This window comes from Leuciscus leuciscus (genome assembly GCF_965113295.1).
Source record: "Leuciscus leuciscus genome assembly, chromosome: 9".
Taxonomy (NCBI): Eukaryota; Metazoa; Chordata; class Actinopteri; order Cypriniformes; family Leuciscidae; genus Leuciscus; species Leuciscus leuciscus.
In genome coordinates, this window is record NC_138733.1 from 3,406,158 (window position 1) to 3,427,233 (window position 21,076).

The 21,076-nt window shown below is 42.7% G+C and overlaps 1 protein-coding gene across 2 annotated transcripts in view; it reads right to left on the reverse strand.

The window, feature by feature from the left end:
• Nucleotides 1-21,076, reverse strand: part of LOC309506213 (uncharacterized protein) — a 415,585-nt gene that overhangs the window by 394,050 nt on the left and 459 nt on the right. The window contains exons 2-8 of one of the 2 annotated variants that reach the window (XM_082179916.1): nt 20,895-21,008; nt 19,760-19,873; nt 18,313-18,438; nt 17,933-18,028; nt 16,008-17,734; nt 7,452-7,527; nt 856-1,029 (exon numbers count right to left, since the gene is read on the reverse strand). In XM_082179916.1, the coding sequence (XP_082036042.1) occupies nt 856-1,029; nt 7,452-7,527; nt 16,008-17,734; nt 17,933-18,028; nt 18,313-18,438; nt 19,760-19,873; nt 20,895-21,008 (2,427 nt within the window). Of the gene's footprint in view, nt 1-855; nt 1,030-7,451; nt 7,528-16,006; nt 17,735-17,932; nt 18,029-18,312; nt 18,439-19,759; nt 19,874-20,894; nt 21,009-21,076 lie in introns of both variants that reach the window. The other variant, XR_014208682.1, reaches the window with a different exon arrangement.

The window sequence follows — 21,076 nt, forward strand, 5'->3', positions numbered from 1 at the left end:
TAAACTTCTCGCTCAAACTTTTCCAAGCCAACTTAAAGTTTGTCTCGACAAACTTTCACATCTAGTTTGTATATAGTCTCTTAATATATTAACTTCAGCTTATATACTATTGTATATTATTCATTAACTATAAACTAATAGTTTGCAAATGATTTATAAGGTCTTTGTTACTGTATACTGTATACTTATACTGATAAAGTGATACCATTATTTCAAACTGGTCACCATTAAGTGTAATTGTTGCTTTTGTATGTGATGGAGTGATTCTTCTTTTTCAAAAATAACACAAAATAAACAGAGTAAATATTAAGTTGACTGATAGCATTATTATTTTTATTTTTCAAGATTTCATAGATATGGTGATATATTGTTATTGTGTGTTATTTTGGTCATGATAATCATGTAGTGATAAATCTGATATGGTGACAGTCCTGGTTCAGGTGAAACACACACCACTTCCCTCTTTTCAGCTGCACACACACATTTTGAGGAAATGCTCAGGCTTTTACAAGGGTCTGTTTGCACAAGCATTACAAGACAACTTCATTTACACCAAACATTTGTGCTTTAAAAACCCTCTTCACTGTATCCTGCATCTGTTGTCTGGTTTGTAGTTCGTCCGGTTTATTTAACTGTTAGTTTAACTTTCTTTGGGGGGATAATAATATAGTAAGATGTAAATGTTCTTCAGGGAGACTCCTCACCGCTGCCTTCTACCGCCGGCAGGATCTGACGGCTCAAGCAGGAATCTGTCGCTGAACCACCGGATGGGGCTTAGACCAAAGATATATTGAATACACTATCTACATATTAATCCTTATTCACTCCGAGTCTTTATGGTAGAGATGATCTTACCACAGCATCTCCAGTTTACAGTGAGGATTCGCCAGTACAGCAGAAAACAGCTTCACTCCTGAGTCTCCTAGTTTATTCTCAGACAGATCCAGTTGTCTCAGGTGTGAGGGGTTTGATCTCAGAGCTGAAGCCAGAGCAGCCCAACCTTCATCTGTGACTCCACACTCCCTCAACCTGTAGAGAACAATGACACACTCTTCACTCTCTTATATCAAAACAGAACTTTTTTCTTAATTGTGTTTATAATTTGTGCAATATCTCTTTTTTTAAACAATTAATTAAATATGTCAGTGAGTTTTATAAGAGACTGTTATTCTAAGAGATTATGTCTCTATGTGAGAGAGAAAGTGTCAGAGAACGGCGAGAGGACCCAAACGCAAGAGGTGCATGTTAACAGAGTTTATTCAGTCACAAAAGAACTTAGGCAGTCTGCCGTTCAATTAGGAAAATAAGGGCTTGATCGTGGATGCTGAACTTGTGAAGAAATCAGGAAGAAACATTCTGGAAACATTCTGGAACCTACTTATGACACTGTGTCAGTCAGTCATGGACAGAGATCTCTCACTGGCAGCAGACAGATGATGACGAGCGAACAGCCCCAGTCGACCCCACAGCCCCACAGATAGAGACCGGACGGACAGCAGGGTAATAAAGCAGTGATTGATCAGAAGAGAAACAATTCCACAAGCATGAAGCGGCTAGCAATAATCTGGCAAAGAAGCCCAAAACAACTAGACACTAAATAGCAAGAGAGATCAGAACAAAGGAGGAGCAGGTGCGATCTCAATCCGCGAGAGCACTGATGACGATTACGAACAGGAGGATAGGGTGCAGGAACGAATCAGGAGAGAGAGAGAGAGAGAGAGAGAGAGAGAGAGAGAGAGAGAGAGAGAGAGAGAGAGAGGAGGAAAACGTCTCGGGTTACGTATGTAACCCTCGTTCCCTGAGTAGGGAACGAGACGCTGCATCGATACTCGATACTTTGGGGAATGCCTTCGGCATGAAGCGTCTGAAGTCAACTATGGAACTATTCCAATCTTGATTGGTGCAACGTCACCCGTGACGTCGCATGTGACGGTGATCCGGAAGCTACAAAAGGGTCACAGGAACCAGGAAATGTTAGCTTCTAATTGGTCAAAGCAAGTCGTTCTCAGGGGCGCGAAAAGTGTGGCCGAGGGATGCAGCGTCTCGTTCCCTACTCAGGGAACGAGGGTTACATACGTAACCCGAGACGTTCCCTTTCGTAAAGGGAACTCCCGCTGCATCGATACTCGATACTTTGGGGAACGAATACCCACGCCGCCACACTGAGAGAAAACGCCCTGGTGTAAAGCATCTGGCACACTCACGGACGATAGAATGAGTAGAGGGCAGATCCAAACTAGCTTGTCATAAGATTTGGTGCAAGAAGGGGAGGTCTGGAGCCGGAGGCTCGACTGACCTCATGGATGGGAGCCCCAGACCGTAGAAAATATTAGATGAGAGGTGAAGGCAAAAGCGCACCTTGTACTTCAAATATAAGTGGTTTTAGATAACCAACTGTACTCTTAATAAAGGGAATAGCTCCTAACCCTTGATGCATAACTAGATGGACTGACTCCTCTCAGCCTAAGGCCTAATGTAGGAACCTCAAAGGCTACGACCTTGACCATCCGACACATGCGATGGAGGATGGAATACCCGAAGAATCTTAACATTGCCTACAGGTACCTCAGTACCGGGCAAAAATAACGTTGAGTGGCTCCCACGCTAGCAAGTAAGAGGGGGCAGCACCACCACTCTTCCAGGGAGTAAGACGAGCAGAAAGCAGACTCAATAGATTCTCCTATATATACTTATATATCTCAAATATATATTCGTATACCTCACCCACAGGACATGATGGGTGCCAGGGATAACCCATAAGCCTGATGCCAATAGGCTGGATGAAAAGGATTCATCCTCCAATCTACAGGAACATGGAGTTTCAGTGGGAACGTCCTTTCGAGAACACCCTTAGAGGCTTGCGGAGGGCACTGAGGCCGCCACAGAGGCCCTAAGCATGAACAGGAGATCCCGTTAGAGAGCGGGATGGAACACCAGTACTGAAGCCAGTGGGCAGTAATAAACTGGGTTCAATGCCCTCCCTAACTTAATTGTTTAGTTCCTAGTAGAGTGGGGTTCTAGTATGGATGTCCTGACCACCTCGGTGGAAAGGGCAACCTAATTATGGGTGGGACCCCCTCAGGGGCCAGACCCATAGTCTCCATTACTCTGGTCGGGGATGAAATAATGTACCATCAGCCTGAGACAGAAGATCTCTCCTAATAGGAATTTTCCATGGAGAACTCTCCAAGAGACTAATAAGGTCCGAAAACCAAATTCGGGCCTGCCAGTACGGAGCTACAAGGAGTAGTCTCACTCCGTACCTCCTGACCCTTTCTAGAACCCCAGGGAGCAGAGCGATCGGGGGAAAAGTGTACAGATGTGACCTCGGCCACATCTGTACCATGGCATCCAAGCCCAAAGGAGCTGGATGTGAGAGAGAGTACCAGAGCGGGCAATGAGAGTTCTCATGATAAGCGAAACAGGTCAACCTCCGCCCGGCCAAACTCTCTCCATATAAGCTCAACCACTTCAGGGTGGAGCCGCCATTCCCCGGGCCTCAGCCCCTGCCTCGACAGGATGTCTGCTCCCATATTATCAACCCCAGGAATATAAATAGATCTGATGGAGAGAAATTTGTCCTGGGACCAAAGAAGAATTTGATGCGCCAGTCTACAAAGAGGGCGAGATCTCAATCCTCCCTTGGCAGTTGATATAAGAGACCACCGACATATTGTCTGTCCTAACAAGAACATGATGGCCTCTGAGGTCTACAAGGAAGTGCCTCAGGGCAAAAATACGGCCAACATCTCCAAGCGATTAATATGCAATGTGAGATGATGGTCTTTCCAAGTACCTCGGGTGTAACGGCCCTCCATAACCGTACCCCAGCCCGTTAGGGACGCATCCGTGGTCAGAGTTTTTCTCTCACATGGTGCTCCCAAAACCGGGCCCTGAGACAGGAACCATGGTTTCTTCCATACGACAAGAGAACGAAGGCATCTGCGCGTAACTCTGATCGTACGAAAAGGGTTTCCCAGAGGACAAAAACCCTTGTTCCTGAGCCACCACTGCAAGGCCCTCATATGGAGCAGACCAAAGGGTACTACCGTGGAAGCTGCAGCCATAAGACCCAAAACTCCTTGAAAGTGTTTGACAGTGATAGCCTGGCCTAACCTAATACTCTTCAATGTGTTTAAGATAGTATTTATACGAGCAGGAGACAATTGTGCCCGCATCGTGACTAAGTCCCACTCTACTCCCAGGGACGTAGTCCTCTGAAGAGGAGTTAAGGAACTTTCCTTCACATTGAGTCTCAACCCCACACACCTCAGATGACGCAAAACAACATCTCGATGTTGAATTGCTAGTTCTTTTCGACTGAGCCAAAATGAGCCAGTCATCTATAAGATACGGACCCCCTGAAGTCTCAATGGAGCAAGGGCCGTGTCCATACATTTAGTGAAGGTGCGAGGGGATAAGGCTAGGCCGACTGGAAGAGTCCAGAACTGATGCGCTTTTCCCCCCAAAAGCGGATCTCGGAAACTTCCTGTGATAGGGTTAGAAGGGAAAGAGGAGTTAAGGAGCTTGTGGATCTATCAAGACAGACCAGTCCTCGGAGCTGGTCTGACTGACAGTCGGTAACTTGAATCTGAACCCCCTCGGAGGTTGATCCAGTACCATGAGATCCAAAATAAGGCCTAACTCCCCCCCTCATAGGAACTATGAAGTGCTAGCTGTAGAACCCAGGCTCCCGTAACCAAGGAAGAGCCCACTTTGAGGTTTCCTGTGTTAAGAGGGACTAGACTTCCTGTTCCAAGAACCGACCCTGCTCGGGGCTGGCCCCCTTAGTAGATAATATTTGTATATTAGCTCCACTGTAAGCAGGACCCCCTAGGATATATTTTGAAGACCCCTCGGGGTGTCTAAATATGCCATTATGGGGACCAGTCCCTCGAGACTGGCCTCGGCTATAAATTTCCAAATGGCTTCGGTGACCTGAAGCAGCTAACTGGCAGGAACTAACCGAAATATGCTCTCTACAGACCTCCTGAGAGGCGGCGAACTCGACAGGGCCGCAACGTCATCGGGCAGATACTGCGATTTGTGTTCGCTGGAAGCCGATGTGTCCCGAAGCGCCATCGGCGGCGGGAAGCAAACATCGATTTCCTAAGGGCTGCATAAGGGGGCGAGACTCCTGTACTCGCTCTCCTGGGGGAATGCCCATAAGGGTCTGCGTGCTACGACAAGACCTCTTAGTTGAAGCCATCTTAGCCCGAGAGACAGTCCTCAGACCTGTCTTCGGTATGGAGTGCTTCGTGCGAGAATGTTTCTTCTGGCCCCAAGCCTTATACGGGGGGGCACGAGAGGAAACCTTCTCAAAATATGAGGAGCTGGCGGCTGTCCCATGAGGCTGCCCCCTGGCAGCAACCCCATGAGACCTGGACTGACAACTGGGGATAGCTGATTGTCGCTCTGCCTCCTGAAGCCTCTCGACAACGGATCTTGCCGCGTCGCCAAAGAGGCCGGAAGGTGAAAGGGGAGCATCGAGAAGGAAAGCCCTGTCTTTCTCCCCGATCCACAAGCGATTAAGCCATAAATGTCTCTCTGAGACGACTAGTGCTGCCATAGAACGGCCAATAGCACGGACCGTCTCTTTAATAATACGGAGAGATAAGTCAGCTACTCTATGAAATTCAGTAATACCATTGAGTGAGACCTCCCAGTTATCATCCACCTGCTTGATGAGGTCAGCCAGATATGCCTGTAATAACCCCATTGTGTGTGGGAATGCACCGGCTCGACCCACCGCCATATATGCTTTCCCTAACAAATTCGATGTACGAGATTTGGAGGGAAGTATCTGAGCTATCAGGGGTGACGCAATGTCGGGGAGAAAATATTTCGCAAAATATTCCTCAACCCGAGCCATCACCTCATAACCATTTTCATTAGATTCCCTAATGGATGAGTAAATATATACATGGGGGGGAAATAATCGAGATGAAAATGGATTTTTCCACGATCTCGATACCTCAGTATGGAGATCAGTGAAAAAAGGGAAGGCTCTGACACGAAGATTGTGACTGGGTCTGCAGGAAGCGCTCATTCATTTTATTTTTCTTAGTCGCTTCCTGCTTATTATATGGCCATTTAACATTTAATTTAACCACTGCCCAGATTACAACCTCCAGCAACTCCTCACTAACGGGAATATGGGGTGGCGAATCCCCATATCCACGTGATTCAGTGTTGATAAATAATATCTAACTCCTCGGAGCCAGATAAATCAAACGCTGTGTCTTTAACACGGTCGGAAGAAGCCGCAGCGCGGGCTTCCGAACCGTGCGCGAGACCAGTGGAGCTGGTTAATAAACACTGAGAAAGGGTCGCAACCGTCTCAGTATTATATGCCAGCCCCACGTGCGAATCCCATGCATACAAGTAGCGCGCTGCCTCAACAGACGCGGGACCTGATGCACTGGAAACGCGAGCCTGATCTATTTGATCGAATCAAACGCTCTGTCTTTAACACGGTCGGAAGAAGCCGCAGCGCGGGCTTCCGAACCGTGCGCGAGACCAGTGGAGCTGGTTAATAAACACTGAGAAAGGGTCGCAACCGTCTCAGTATCATATGCCAGCCCCACGTGCGAATCCTATGCATACAAGCGGCGCGCTGCCTCAACAGACGCGGGACCTGATGCACTGGAAACGCGAGCCTGATCTAATTGATCGAACAAGCTCAAACGGGAGCGGAGCTTTTTCATTGAAAACAGTTTGCACAGACAGCGCCCTCGAGCACCGCCCGTGCATGCTCCACTCCCAGACAAACTACACAAAGCGAGTGTGTGTCACCCTCGCTTAAATAACGTGGGCAAGGGGACGCACACTGCCTGAATAGCTTCTCTTTTATTCACCATAAATAATACTCTTTTCACGGGACAGACAACACCAAATAGAACAGACAAGATGACATAGAGCGCTTGCTGAAGACCAGAAGCTAACATTTCCTGGTTCCTGTGACCCTTTTGTAGCTTCCGGATCACCGTCACATGCGACGTCACGGGTGACGTTGCACCAATCAAGATTGGAATAGTTCCATAGTTGACTTCAGACGCTTCATGCCGAAGGCATTCCCCAAAGTATCGAGTATCGATGCAGCGGGAGTTCCCTTTACGAAAGGGAACAAACCTTCCTCATGACAGAAAGATTATAAAAAACTGATATAATGGAATGCGTTTAATACATCTGTATTTTCCTTAAATTTATTAACTTTTATATTACATTAAAATGAATATATATAAAAAAGTATAAATATAAATGTTTATATACAATAAAAATGCATATATTTGAAAATAAATTTCTCACACAAATATCATTAAAAATAGTTAAGTAGATCACATATCAGGTCAGATAGGTGGAGGGTTTAAAAGCTGAAGTGTGACACTCATATAATTTGTTAAACCATTAATTTATAATGTTTAAGTAAGAAATGTAATAATATTACTTACAGAGCGTATCTAGTTGCTGTAACCACAGGCATCAGCTTCTGGAGAACTTCATCTCCAGTGTTCTGTGTGTCACTATTGTAAAATAAAAAATAAATAAGTTAATTATTAATGCTAATAATAATTTTAATAATAATAATAATAATAATTACTATCATAAGTAAATAATACATTACATTGCTTACTAAATACCCTCAAATATTTTTTTAATTAAACACTGCTTTAAAAAGGACATGTGAATAAGTAGTTTTAGTATCTATAACTGTAGAAGCTACTAATCGTATTCAGCCAAGACAGATTTGTTTTTTCTTTATCTTGTCAGTGTTGCAGTGGCAGGTCTATTAGTCTGCATTTACACTACAACACTATTTTAACATATCAGTTTTTTTGTTTTGTTTTTGTCCTGTGGGTTGCTATGGTTATCACCATGGAGACATTTAACTCCTGAATTGGCTCATGAAAAAAAGTATTTGTGTTCCTGCATTACCAAATTATTTGCAGAAATTTTAAGCACACGGATTTGCTGGTTGTTACTTTTTTATTTACCTACTTGTTTAACTTGCTACTTGTTTTATCACGGGAAATGAAGCGCACGAAATGTGAATCATTGTCCATCATTTTGCGAGCAACTGGTGAAAAGGAAAAATGCCACAAAATTAAAAATATTTCCATTTTAAAACATGAAGGCGAGCCATTGTATATTATATCCCACAGCCATGTGCAAACTTTGCGTGAGAGTTATGTCGGTGAAGAAGTCTCAAACGCCAGTCAATTATTCACTACAGAAACTGACAGTTGTGACGTTTAATAAAGACAGAAGTAGCAACTGCAAGAAAACCAGATTTATTGAATGAACATGTAGAAGGTGGTAGAAAGCACACAGTCCAATGAGCCCTGGCAGCGCAGGGGGCAGATGGGCAACCCGACAATCCGCTGAGTGATGAGATGAGACAGAATCCTCCGATGATGGCTGGCAGACAGAAACTCAACTCCGAACCCGTAGAGTGATGAGAAGAGACAGGATCCTTTGATGACGGCAGGCAGACAAAAACTCAACACAAACTCCAACGGGAACCGGGAACCGGGAAACCAACGAAGACCACACAGCACAGGGAATAATCCAAACAACGATCTGACAAACACAGGATGAAAGACCAGGAGCTTAAATCGAGATCGTTGATCAGAATCAGCTGGCGCTGATGACAATCAGCGGCTGATCAGCGACCACGCCCACACACACACACACAAACACAGCGCGAGAAAGAGTCAGTGAATTCATGAACTGTGACAGTACCCCTCCCCCTAGGAGCGCCCCCTGGCGCTCCCAGGAGGACCTACCTGTTGATTGTAATCATCAATAAGGGAGTGATCCAGAATGTCTCTCGCAGGAACCCAACTTCTCTCCTCCGGACCGTAACCCTCCCAGTCCACCAGATACTGAAATCCGCGTCCCCTCCGTCTCGAGTCCAGAATACGATTTTCCGAATACGTAGGTTCCCTATCTACGAGTCGCAGCGGTGGGAGAACCGGGACTAGCGGATTAAGATGAGAACGAAAAACGGGCTTTAGTTTGGATACATGAAAGGCGGGATGAATTCTCCTGTACGCTGGAGGAAGTTTGAGGTGGACTGTCACCGGACTATGATCTTGGTGACAGTGAATGGGCCAATGAATTTGGGAGCTAGTTTATTAGACACGGAGCGGAGCGGAATATTTCTTGTAGAAAGCCACACTTTTTGACCCACGACGTATACGGGAGGCTTTGACCGGTGGCGATCGGCCTTAGCCTTGGTGCGTGCTCCCACCTGGAGCAGAGTCTCGCGGGCTCTGGTCCATGTGCGATAGCACCTCTGGACGAAGGCGTGAGCGGAGGGGACCGCGACTTCGGATTCCAGGCTAGAAAAAACTGGTGGCTGGTACCCTAAGCTACACTGAAATGGAGATAGGCCCGTAGATGACACTGGCAACGAGTTATGGGCGTACTCCACCAATGAAAGTTGCTGACTCCAGGAGGAAGGATTCTTGGACACCAAACATCGTAACACTCTCTCAAGATCTTGGTTGGCCCTCTCGGTTTGCCTGTTGCTTTGGGGATGGTAACCCGAAGATAGACTGACAGTCGCTCCCAGTAATCTACAAAACTCCTGCCAAAATTTGGAAACAAATTGGGAACCCCTGTCAGAAACCACGTCTGTCGGGAGGCCATGTAACCGGAAGACGTGACATATGACAGCCACCGCTGTCTCCTTGGCCGAAGGTAATTTGGGCAAGGGAATAAAATGAGCCGCCTTCGAGAACCGGTCCACTACGGTCAAAACAACCGTCTTAGCCTGGGAGGGTGGGAGGGCGGTTATAAAATCTAGCGCTATATGGGACCAGGGTCTCAAAGGGACAGTCAGCGGTTGGAGTAACCCATCTGGGGGTCGATTGGAAGTCTTACCAGTGGCACAAACCGAGCAAGCCAAAACAAAACTCAGAATGTCGCGATCCATTAATGGCCACCAGAATCGTTGCTTGACCAAAAAACTGGTGCGATTTACCCCTGGATGACATGCTACACTGGAACAATGACCCCATCGAATAACGTCGGACCGAACCCCCTCTGGCACAAACAAACGACTCGGTGGGCAGCCGGGCGGAGGCATTACTCCTAAGGCCGTCTTGACCTTCGATTCGACCTCCCATGTGAGTGTGGAGATAACTATCCTCTTGGGCAAAATGCACTCGGGAGTAACCGGGCGTTCGGATGGATCAAAAATACGAGATAAAGAATCGGGTTTGATGTTCTTGGACCCCGGGCGGTACGAGAGTGAAAAATCAAAACGACTGAAAAAAAAGTGTCCATCGAGCCTGCCTGGAGTTGAGTCTTTTGGCAGATCTAATATATTCCAGGTTCTTATGATCGGTCCAAACGATAAAAGGTACCCCCGACCCTTCTAACCAATGACGCCACTCCTCCAGCGCTAACTTGACTGCCAACAACTCTCTGTTACCAATGTCATAGTTACGTTCGGCAGGCGATAAACGATGGGACAAAAACGCGCAAGGGTGCATCTTGTCATCTGTGGAAGAACGCTGGGATAGAACTGCACCTACCCCCACCTCTGACGCGTCGACCTCCACCACGAACTGACGTGATGGATCAGGGGCAATCAGAATGGGAGCTGAACTGAAGCGGCTCTTGAGGTTAGCGAATACAGCCTCGGCTGTATCGGACCACCTGAACGTCGTTCTGGTGAACAAGACGCATAACACTTAGTGCTCCAAGCAGACACAGAATTGTGACCCCAGTCAACCCTGGGATTGTGCTGGGTGAGCCAGGGATGACCGAGGACCACCGGAGTATGAGGAGAGTCAAGGAGTAGAGATGAGAGCTCTTCTGTGTGGTTGCCTGAGGTTATGTGTGTCAGATAATCAGTAGTGAATGTAATGACTGGCAGGGTGCGGAACTCGATCGAATAGTCGGTGACCGATTGGCTTCCCTGGCGAAGATCAGCTAGTTGACGTGCAGCTTCTCTTCCAGCCACCGCCCGATCGAACACCCTCTTCATCTCTGCCGCGAGTGACTGGAACGAGGAACAGCATGGATCCTTATTCTCCCACACCGCCGTCCCCCACAGAGCCGCACGTCCAGACAGTTGGGTCAGAACCAGAGCCACTTTGGCTTCTTCAGAAGCAAAAGTCTGGGGCTGTAGAGCAAAAAACATGGAACACTTGGTTAGAAATGCTCTACACAGCTGGGGTTCACCGTTATACCTCTCAGGAGCAGGTAATCTTGGCTCAGGTGGATGGTTGGTCGGCGAGGGCGTGGGTGGAGTTGGCGGTGTGGGTGGCGCAGTGGTAGTCGCTAGTTCTTGAATCCGCTGGGTGAGCGCGGACACCTGCGCTACCAAGGCTTGTACAGCGCGGCCAGTGAGGGCTAAATTCTCCTCCTGCTGGTCCATCCTCGTAGCGCTTCTGGACAGAAATTAGGCCAGATCTGGGGTTCTCGCTGTTGGTCAGATCGTTCTGTGACGTTTAATGAAGACAGAAGATGCAACTGCAAGAAAACCAGATTTATTGAATGAACACGTAGAAGGTGGTAGAAAGCACACAGTCCAATGAGCCCTGGCAGCGCAGGGGGCAGATGGGCAACCCGACAATCCGCTGAGTGATGAGATGAGACAGAATCCTCCGATGATGGCTGGCAGACAGAAACTCAACCCGAACCCGTGGAGTGATGAGAAGAGACAGGATCCTTTGACGACGGCAGGCAGACAGAAACTCAACACAAACTCCAACGGGAACCGGGAAACCAACGAAGACCACACAGCACAGGGAATAATCCAAACAACGATCTGACAAACACAGGATGAAAGACCAGGGTAGGGTTGCACCAGCTGTTCGTAAGTTCTTTCTTAAATTGGAACGTAAAGTCCACACTAGAGGCTTAGTAACTACTAGCTAGTTTGTAACTAACTCTGAACTTTATTCCGTTGCACCATTTGTTCGTAAGGCAGAACGTAGCTAGTAGGTCGTAAGCTCTCCGTAAAGTAATGCGTAGTCGCATAATATGACGTTTAGCCTCGATGATCCAATAGCAGCCTTCAAATACGTGAGCAGATGTTGTGTTGAAATGCTGTGAATTTCAGTTTATCCTTCATTCTTTTGCCTCACGTTACTAACGGTAAAAATAAGTTTCCATTAAATATGATACTTGATCATGAATAGCATAAGTGTTTTTTATATGTAAATCACATTCAGAAACTGTATTTGAAATGAAATGAATAAGGACCAATAAATAAATATTGATTTCCAAAAACATAAGAAATTACGTTTATTGATTATGACTGATATTTGACATGCACAACATGGACCGATGCACACAGCGGCGCGCTGTTTAGGACGGGTTCGTGTTAAAGACAGCCGCTAACAAAGTAATCTTTTCACATAATGTTCTCTCTCTTAAAATGTAAGCGAATGTAAATGGCAGCGTAATCATATATGTCTAAAGAATTGAAGTCTGTCAGGTAAAAGAAGAGCTTATTGATGCAGTTCAGTCTGTCTGATATTTTATTCCATCCGTTACTCCTGAGCGGAGGCTGCCGTAAGTATTTAGTTTATACGTAGAGTTACACTTCAACTAAGTTTAATGGTGCAACGCAAAAATATTAAGAAGTGCGTAAGTCGTAACTTAGTGTCCATTTACGTCAAAACTAGGCTAAGTTATAACTTACGCACAGCTGGTGCAACCAGCCCCAGGAGCTTAAATAGAGATCGCTGATCAGAATCAGCTGGCGCTGATGACAATCAGCGGCTGATCAGCGACCACGCCCACACACACACACACATATACACAAACACAGCGCGAGAAAGAGTCAGTGAATTCATGAACCGTGACAACAGTAAAAACTAACAGAGCTTTTGGCATCTGAAGCTGCATTAACGGCGCATATTCTCGATGAGACGATGAAAGATTAATCTCATTTATTTTCTTAATGCGTATTTTTAAGAATCAATAAGTATTTTGTGTTAAACAAGTTGTTTTTGAAATGAGAAGAAAGTTAATCTAATCTTTTATCCTCACAGCGCATCAGTTATGCGGTGATGTGCTATAAAATTATTGTGGGTCTCTGAGGTCGGCAAACGCGCCCCCGCGTTTTGCTGGATTTTCTTCACATTGTAGTACAATAAACTTAAATTACTCCGTCATTTATGGTTATACAGAAAAAAGAAATATAAAAAAAGAATCTGTGATATTTCTACTTTTGTATGTGTCCACTTACAATCAAATCAAAACATTGTGCTTTTGTAAAATAAAGAAAATAAACAGGGTGTGCGTTCTGCCTCTCCGTCGCGGTGAACTTTTTTTTCTTGAGCACGTCTATAAACTGAAACAAAACTCAGCGAGTACTTGTCACACATTTATGAGCCATATACCTTTATACACATTTAAGTGTGTACTTTTAAATGATCGGATTCAAACTGAAAACAAATATTCTCTGTTTAAGTAATTTGTATAAAACCAACAGGATGTCCAGTATCTCAAACGCTTGCTAATTACTTTTAATTCGGCCACGCCCACTCGCGCAAAAGTGATTCACATGCAAATCGTCCACATGGGACGCGAACGCCCTCGTTACCTCAAACACAAAACACCAAAAAACTTCACAAGTCTCTGCTTTTCGTCGAGTTTGGAAGACACGTCTGAGCTTACATTGGATTTACCCCCAGAAGAAGAAGAACGCGATTTGAAGACAAGAAAGATGTAAGGTAAGAAATTCGTACTTATTAGTTTATGGTATTGTTGCATAAACTTCACATTGCAGTTGAACTGTTGCTAGATATATGGTGAATATTATACTATTTAGACCCGTGTTTACTGTTAAATACTGTTTGTGGATATCTGCTCAAACATAGATATGTATAACCATAATGTTTAATATTTTGGAGCGCGATGGCGTTTGAATGTATCATATTTTGGAGCGCGCTGTGGGTTTGAATGTATCATATTTTGGAGCGCGCTGTGCGTTTGAATGTATCATATTTTGGAGCGCGCTGTGCGTTTGAATGTATCATATTTTGGAGCGCGCTGTGCGTTTGAATGTATCATATTTTGGGGCGATTGCGTTTGAAAGGAAAAATGCACCAAACATTAGGCTTTATGTTTTTACTATTATCTCATTTCATATCATCATAACGAATGGAAACATTTGAAGTAACATAAGATAATCAATATATTTTTCTCTAGCATTGTTACTGAAATCTTTTGGAAGATTTATAGGCTGCTATAGGTTATTGTTATAATTATTTTATGCAGTACTGCACATAGCGTATGCCTACAAGGCACAACAAACATGGTGTTCATTATATTATATATTGTTGGAAACATTTGTGTGTGTGTGTGTGTATTCTGTGAATTTTAAAAAGCAATTTTAACCAGAAAAATCTAAAATGTATTCCCAAAATCGTGCAGGCCTAGTTTCTCTTGATACCAGTATGTTCACTTTTTTTCTTTTCTTTCAGGGACCAGATGCAACTGAGTCCTGCTGACTTCAACATTCACATGAGTCTCTGTACATGAACATGGTAAAGTGAAAATCAAACACCTTGGAAATTAAAGGTATGTACAATGTTTTTAGGAATGGCACAAAGGTCTCTGTCTTTGGATCATTGTTTTCAATGTGCTCTTTTGTCATCTGTTGTGTATTTTTGGATTGTGTTGTGTTGTAAATAAATCCAAACAATCTAAAAGCCATTCTTTTTTAAATCTCCTCATTCTTTGTGCAAGGTTGCTCTGAATGACAGGGCCTGATCGCTCCTAATAGGGCAGTTAGGGAAGTGTCTTTGTCTTTCTCAGGTGTTGAAGGCTTACATATTCATGAGATGATCACGCCTCTTCGCATATGGCTCTTCACACAAAACACGTCTTAGAAATTTTAAATCAATATATTGTCTTATCTGAATGAGCAGTCAGGGTGATTTTCACATAGTTTTGGAGCAAATATTCTAGGCTACGTGATACAATTTTCAAAAGTCTTGTGAAGAAATAATCAGTATGGGTTTCATGGCCTTATTTCAGTGACAATTTTTTTTGGTATTATCACAAATCACGCATAAATGTCATTATCTCAAAACTACAAACTTTTACATACATGCTGCTGATATATTATTGTAGCAGAGTTTGTGCTAAATACAGTGTAATAAGACTTTAGCCATGACAATGTCACAAGTAACAGAAATAAGCACAAATGTCAGAGCATGTCAGAACACCTCCAGGGCCAGAAAACAGCTCAGACCTCAGAGGATTAATGAAGTTACTCGGGTCCTTCTGAGGCTTGTAGACTCGAGTCCTCAGCATTAAACACTAGAATGAGACGCTCTAGTAAGTGTGCATGGCTACATCACACATGTTCCCGCCCCACTGTCACGGCACAAAAATACTATTCAAACTTAATTTAGGAAAAATACTTTCTATTAAATATCTTTGTATTAACTGACTTTTTTATAAATGCAATACAGTGAATGACAGCTGTCTGTGTCTCCCAGTGGTTTACATTTAACATTTAACTCCTCATTACATTTAAATCCTCCTTACATTTAACATTTAATATTAACTCTATATTGTCAGTTTAGTGTTCAGTGATTAATTTACACCAAAACAAAAGATAACATGTATGCCTTCATCTCCGAATACATAATTTGTGTCTTACATTTCATAATGAACTCAGATAAACTCAGTGCCGACTCGTTTTCCATTTGTTCTTTTACGTGAATTGGAATGTGTGCAAAGGATTGTGGGAGATTGAAGAACACGAAGGAAACACTTGATGCATCCTTCAAAATGAGCTGAATTAAAGACACAAAATGAAGTCTGTCTTCAAAAGATCCTTCAAACTGAGACGGCCTTCAGAGGCGCTTGATGATGTGGCAGTCGAGATATGCAGCCTTACTAGGACACAGCCACGGTCTGAGAAACACCCACAAATTATGTACAATATCCCAGAAATCAATCTGTGCCCGTGATTTAAACACCTCTGATCTCTGAGTTTCTCTTGATTGCACTCAGTGTTACTTACCGATCATTTCTGTCTCCAATTAATCTGCTCAGGTGAAACCTCTGCAGTGTCTCCTCTGAGGACAACAACACAAACACTAAAGCTGACCACTGAGACGAGGAGAGTTTCACATCACATAATCCTCTAGAGTTCATATGAGGTTCAGCTTCGTTCACTAGAGAAAGATCACCCAGTTCATTCAGACAGTGAAACAGATTGATGTATTTATCTGGAGAGGGATTCTCACTGATCTTTTCTTTAATATAGTCAACTGTTCTCTTCTTGTTGTGAGAGCTGTTTGCTGTCTGTGTCTTTAGTTCTTGTAAGAGACTCTGATTAGACTTCACTGACAGACCCAGAAGGAAACGAAGGAAAAGGTCCAGATGCCCATTTCTACTGTGTAAAGCCTCATCCACAGCTCTCTGATGGAGATCAGATAGGGAAACTTTTACTCCACTAGTTGGTTTGGTAATCTGATCAAACACATTGATGTTATTGTTGATAAAGGAGAGATGCACATATAGAGCTGCTAGATGTTCCTGAATGCTCAGATGAACAAAGCAGAAGACTTTCCCCTGACACAAGCCCAACTCCTCTCTGAAGATCTGAGTGCACAATCCTGAGTAAACTGATGCTTCTGTCTCATCAATGCCACACTCTCTCAGGTCTTCCTCATAGAAGATCAGGTTGCCTTCCACAAGCTGCTGATAAGCCAGTTTCCCCAGTTTGACAATCATGTCTTCATCTTTCACTTTCTTCTCATAGTCCTTCTCATGTTTGATGTTGGTCTGAATGATCAGGAAGTGTGTGTACATCTGAGTGAGAGTCTTGGGAATCTCTCCTCTCTCTGCTTCACTCAACACCTTCTCTAGAACAGTGGCTGAGATCCAGCAGAACACTGGGATGTGGCACATAATAAAGAGGCTCCTTGAGGACTTCAGGTGTGTGATGATCCTGTGGGCCAGACTCTGATCACTGATTCTCTTCCTGAAGTATTCCTCCTTCTGTGTGTCACTGAAGCCTCGTACCTCAGTCACTCGATGGACACACTCAGAGGGGACGAGATCCGCTGCTGCTGGTCTGGAGGTGATCCAGATGAGAGCAGAGGGAAGCAGATTCCCCACAATGAGGTTCGTCAGCAGCTCGTCCACTGAGGCTGATTCAGTCACATCACACAACCTCACATCGCTCTGAAAATCCAGAGACAGACGACACTCATCCAGACCATCAAAGATGAACAACACTTTATACTCATCACTGGATATGTCCATTTCTTTTGTTTCTGGGAAAAAGAGATGAAGAAGATCTGAAAGACTGAGTGTTTTGTCCTTCATCAAGTTGAGCTCTCTGAAAGCAAGTGGAAATATGAGCTGGACGTCCTGATTCTCTTTCCCTTCAGCCCAGTCCAGGATGAACTTCTGCACAGAGACTGTTTTTCCAATGCCAGCGACTCCCTTTGTCAGCACAGTTCTGATGGGTTTGTCTTGTCCAGGTAAAGGTCTAAAGATGTCACTGCATTTGATCGGTGTGTCCTCTGTTTCTGCTCTCCTGGACTGTGTCTCAATCTGTCTCACCTCATGCTCATTATTGATCTCTCCACTTCCACTCTCTGTGATGTAGAGCTCTGTGTAGATCTCATTCAGGAGTGTTGGGTTTCCCTGCTTTGATATTCCCTCATACAAACACTCAAACTTCTGTCTCAGATTTGATCTCAATGTGTTGAGGACTTCAGCAGGATTAGAGTCATGGCTGTAAGAATAAAATACCACATTATTACACAAGTTAGAGAAGTAAATAGCCGTAAATTACAAAATTGATTTTTTTTTTGTCATTATGGGACACAGAACATCATTAGGTTTCAATTATTAATCACGTGTATGTGTGATGAGAAGTGCAACACCTAAAATTAAACAACAAAATGTTTTTTGTATTTTTACTCCATTTTACCTGAAACCAGGACACATGCTTTCATTAAAGTCTTGTGGTTGAATCACAGGCTTGTACACAGTTTTGTTTTTAACTGGTCTGGATAGAAGATTTGACCTTAAATCAGAATGAAGAGGGTAAAGAATCAGACACACTGATATTGATGTAATTGTGTCATTAACTGAGTAACAGACCAACAGCTTTTACAGTGTGTGAATGTATTAACAATATAATACATAGAGCTTTACACAAGAGCACAATGATCATCATTAATAGACTGAAACTTGCAGGATTTGAACTTAGAATTGTTTTGTTCAACTCGATCTTTAAACTGCTGTATATTAATAATTATTTCATAAAAATCAAATACTATAGGCATAACTTTTATGAAAATGATATACCTGAGATCAGGCTGTGCGTCTCCACTCTTAAAATATAATGGCGGATCCATAGACCAGTTACTCCTCATAAACACACAGCTGGACTCTGGGTTTGATCTCTTCTGCTGGACTGAACTGGTTTTAAAACTAAGTAAAATAAAAAGCAGACAGACTTATAAATGTTGTGCACTTTTACTTTAATGTCTGTAACTGGGTTACAGTGGTGTTTTGCACTGTGTTTCAAATTTTGATTATAATTATTTTAAGAAATGAACTTGCTTGTTTGCAAATGTTAAGCATGATTAAAAAATTCAAAACAAACAAATTGAAATCAACTATATAATTTTAGAATGACTTCAACTCAGGTGAACATCAACTAAGATCACATGACTCTTCTCAAAGACACAATGGAGGACGAAGACTCATCCGACTAAAGAGACCAATGTTTTGCTGAGCTTTAAAGATAAACCACTACTGTACTCTAGTAACGTATGGGGCGCCGTTTGTAAAGCGGTTCACGCTGAAAATAACAGCAACCTTTTGTCACATTTAGCTTCAAACATCATTTAAAAAAACTGGTATGAATTTTTAACGGTCACTTTTTAGCACATTTACAACAATATTTGTCAACTTAGAGATACTTTAAATAGTTAAATCTAAATATTAAATGTTACACCTAAATGTTAAATAGTTAAATCTAAATCTAAATGTTGAATCTAAATCCGGTTACCGGCATTTTGAATTTGCATATTAGTTCAATATTTAGTTTCACCCGAAACATTTAGATTCAACATTTAGATTTAGATTTAGATTTAACATTTAGATTCAACATTTAGATTTAGATTTAACATTTAGATTTAGATTTAACATTTAGATTTAACATTTAGATTAAGATTTAACATTAAGATTTAGATTTAACATTTAGATTTAGATTTAACATTTAGATTTAGATTTAACATTTAGATTTAACATTTAGATTTAACATTTAGATTTAGATTTAGCATTTAGATTTAGCATTTAGATTTAACATTTAGGTATAACATTTAATATTTAGATTTAACTATTTAAAATATCTCTAAGTTGACAAATATTGTTGTAAATGTGCTAAAAAGTGACCGTCAAAAATTCATACCAGTTTTTTAAACATTGTTTGAAGCTAAATGTGACAAAATGTTGCTGTTATTTTCAGCGTGAGACGCTTTACAAACGGCGCCCCATAGTAACGGTGCTCTTGCTGTGAAACATCACTGTTCTGACCAGACACTGTGAAGCTTTCAACAAATCTGAACCAGCGGTTAGAAACATCTACTTAATATAACTCCATTATATAAAGGTGGAAAAAATCTCAGCTTACATTTACTTGATGTCTTTGCTAGTATTAGACTGACTGACTGACTTTGATAAATTATGCGTCTAATTCAAAAGTATCATACTACTGTATAAGCACATCTTTATAGAAATAATATACCTGAGATTTGGCCGTTTGTCTCCACTCTTAAACGTTAGTGGCTGCTCCATAGAGCAGTTACTCTTCACAGACACACAGCTGGACTCTGGGTTTGAGCTCTTCTGCTGGACTGAACTGGAACAGAGAACAGATTCAGAAGTGTCTGGCAAATCTGCCGTCGTCTATACTATCCAATTTTATTGGTTGCCCTGTTCTGCATACAGGCTGATTAATGGCTGCCATAGTTTTAATACCTTGCCAGGCTACCTTTAGATCCCCACTATTATACTGATTTTCAATTTTATTCTTGTACTGGATTTTTGCTTTTCTTATTTCATTTTTGTCTTCTCTTGAGACAGCTTTTTTTCTCTACCAGGTCCCATAGGCAGACATTGTTTCCGTAAGTTCATTAATGTCACTACAAGTGTCATAAAAACAATTCCAATCACGCAGACAAGCACTAAAATATCAGAAACTGTCCTGCCTTTCATGATTAAACTGGAGTCGGACAATGATGGAGAGACTCAAGAAGAAGTGACAACATGTAGAAGCAACAGGACGTTTCTGAATGGTTAGTTGATGAATTTATGCAGCTGATGTGGAGTTAACTATCTTCAAGTCTTTGATTAGCATTTTCTGTCATGATAATCTATAAATCGCTCGTGTGGGAACTGTTGTAAGATGCCTACAGAGTGACATGCTATTGCATTTGTGTTGCGTACTGTATTGCATGTGAAAGACGGATGAGACAGCTTGAGCAGACTCACAAATGTGCTCGACTACAACAACTCTTCCTCTTCTTAACATGGACTGTGTTCCCAGTGGCACGGTTTATGTCAATTTTAGGGTTAGTGATGTCACTAACCCTGGAGGAATGTCGTGTAGTCCCTACCAGACGTTTGTTGTAGTCCTTAAAAAAATATTTCTTTAAAAGCATATATCTTCCTTTGCTTTGAACTTTGAGTGTTGTAACTTTGCAGATGTTGTTTAAGCTCAAACAGCAACATTACACACTAACTAAAGTTAGAAAAGTGAAATCAAAATCAACCCCTTTAATAGACTGAAACTTACATGATTTGAACTTAAGATCATAAAACTGCTCTATATTAATAATGATTTCATAAAAATAGCATAACTTTTTAAAGAAATGATATACCTGAGATCAGGCCGTTTGTCTCCACTCTTAAAATGTTGTGGATGATCCATAGAGCAGTTACTCTTCATAGACACACAGCTGGACTCTGGGTTTGAGCTCTTCTGCTGGACTGAACTGGAACAGAGAACAGATTCAGTTTAATCCATTAGATTACTGTGTTCATTCTTTATGAGTTGAACCAT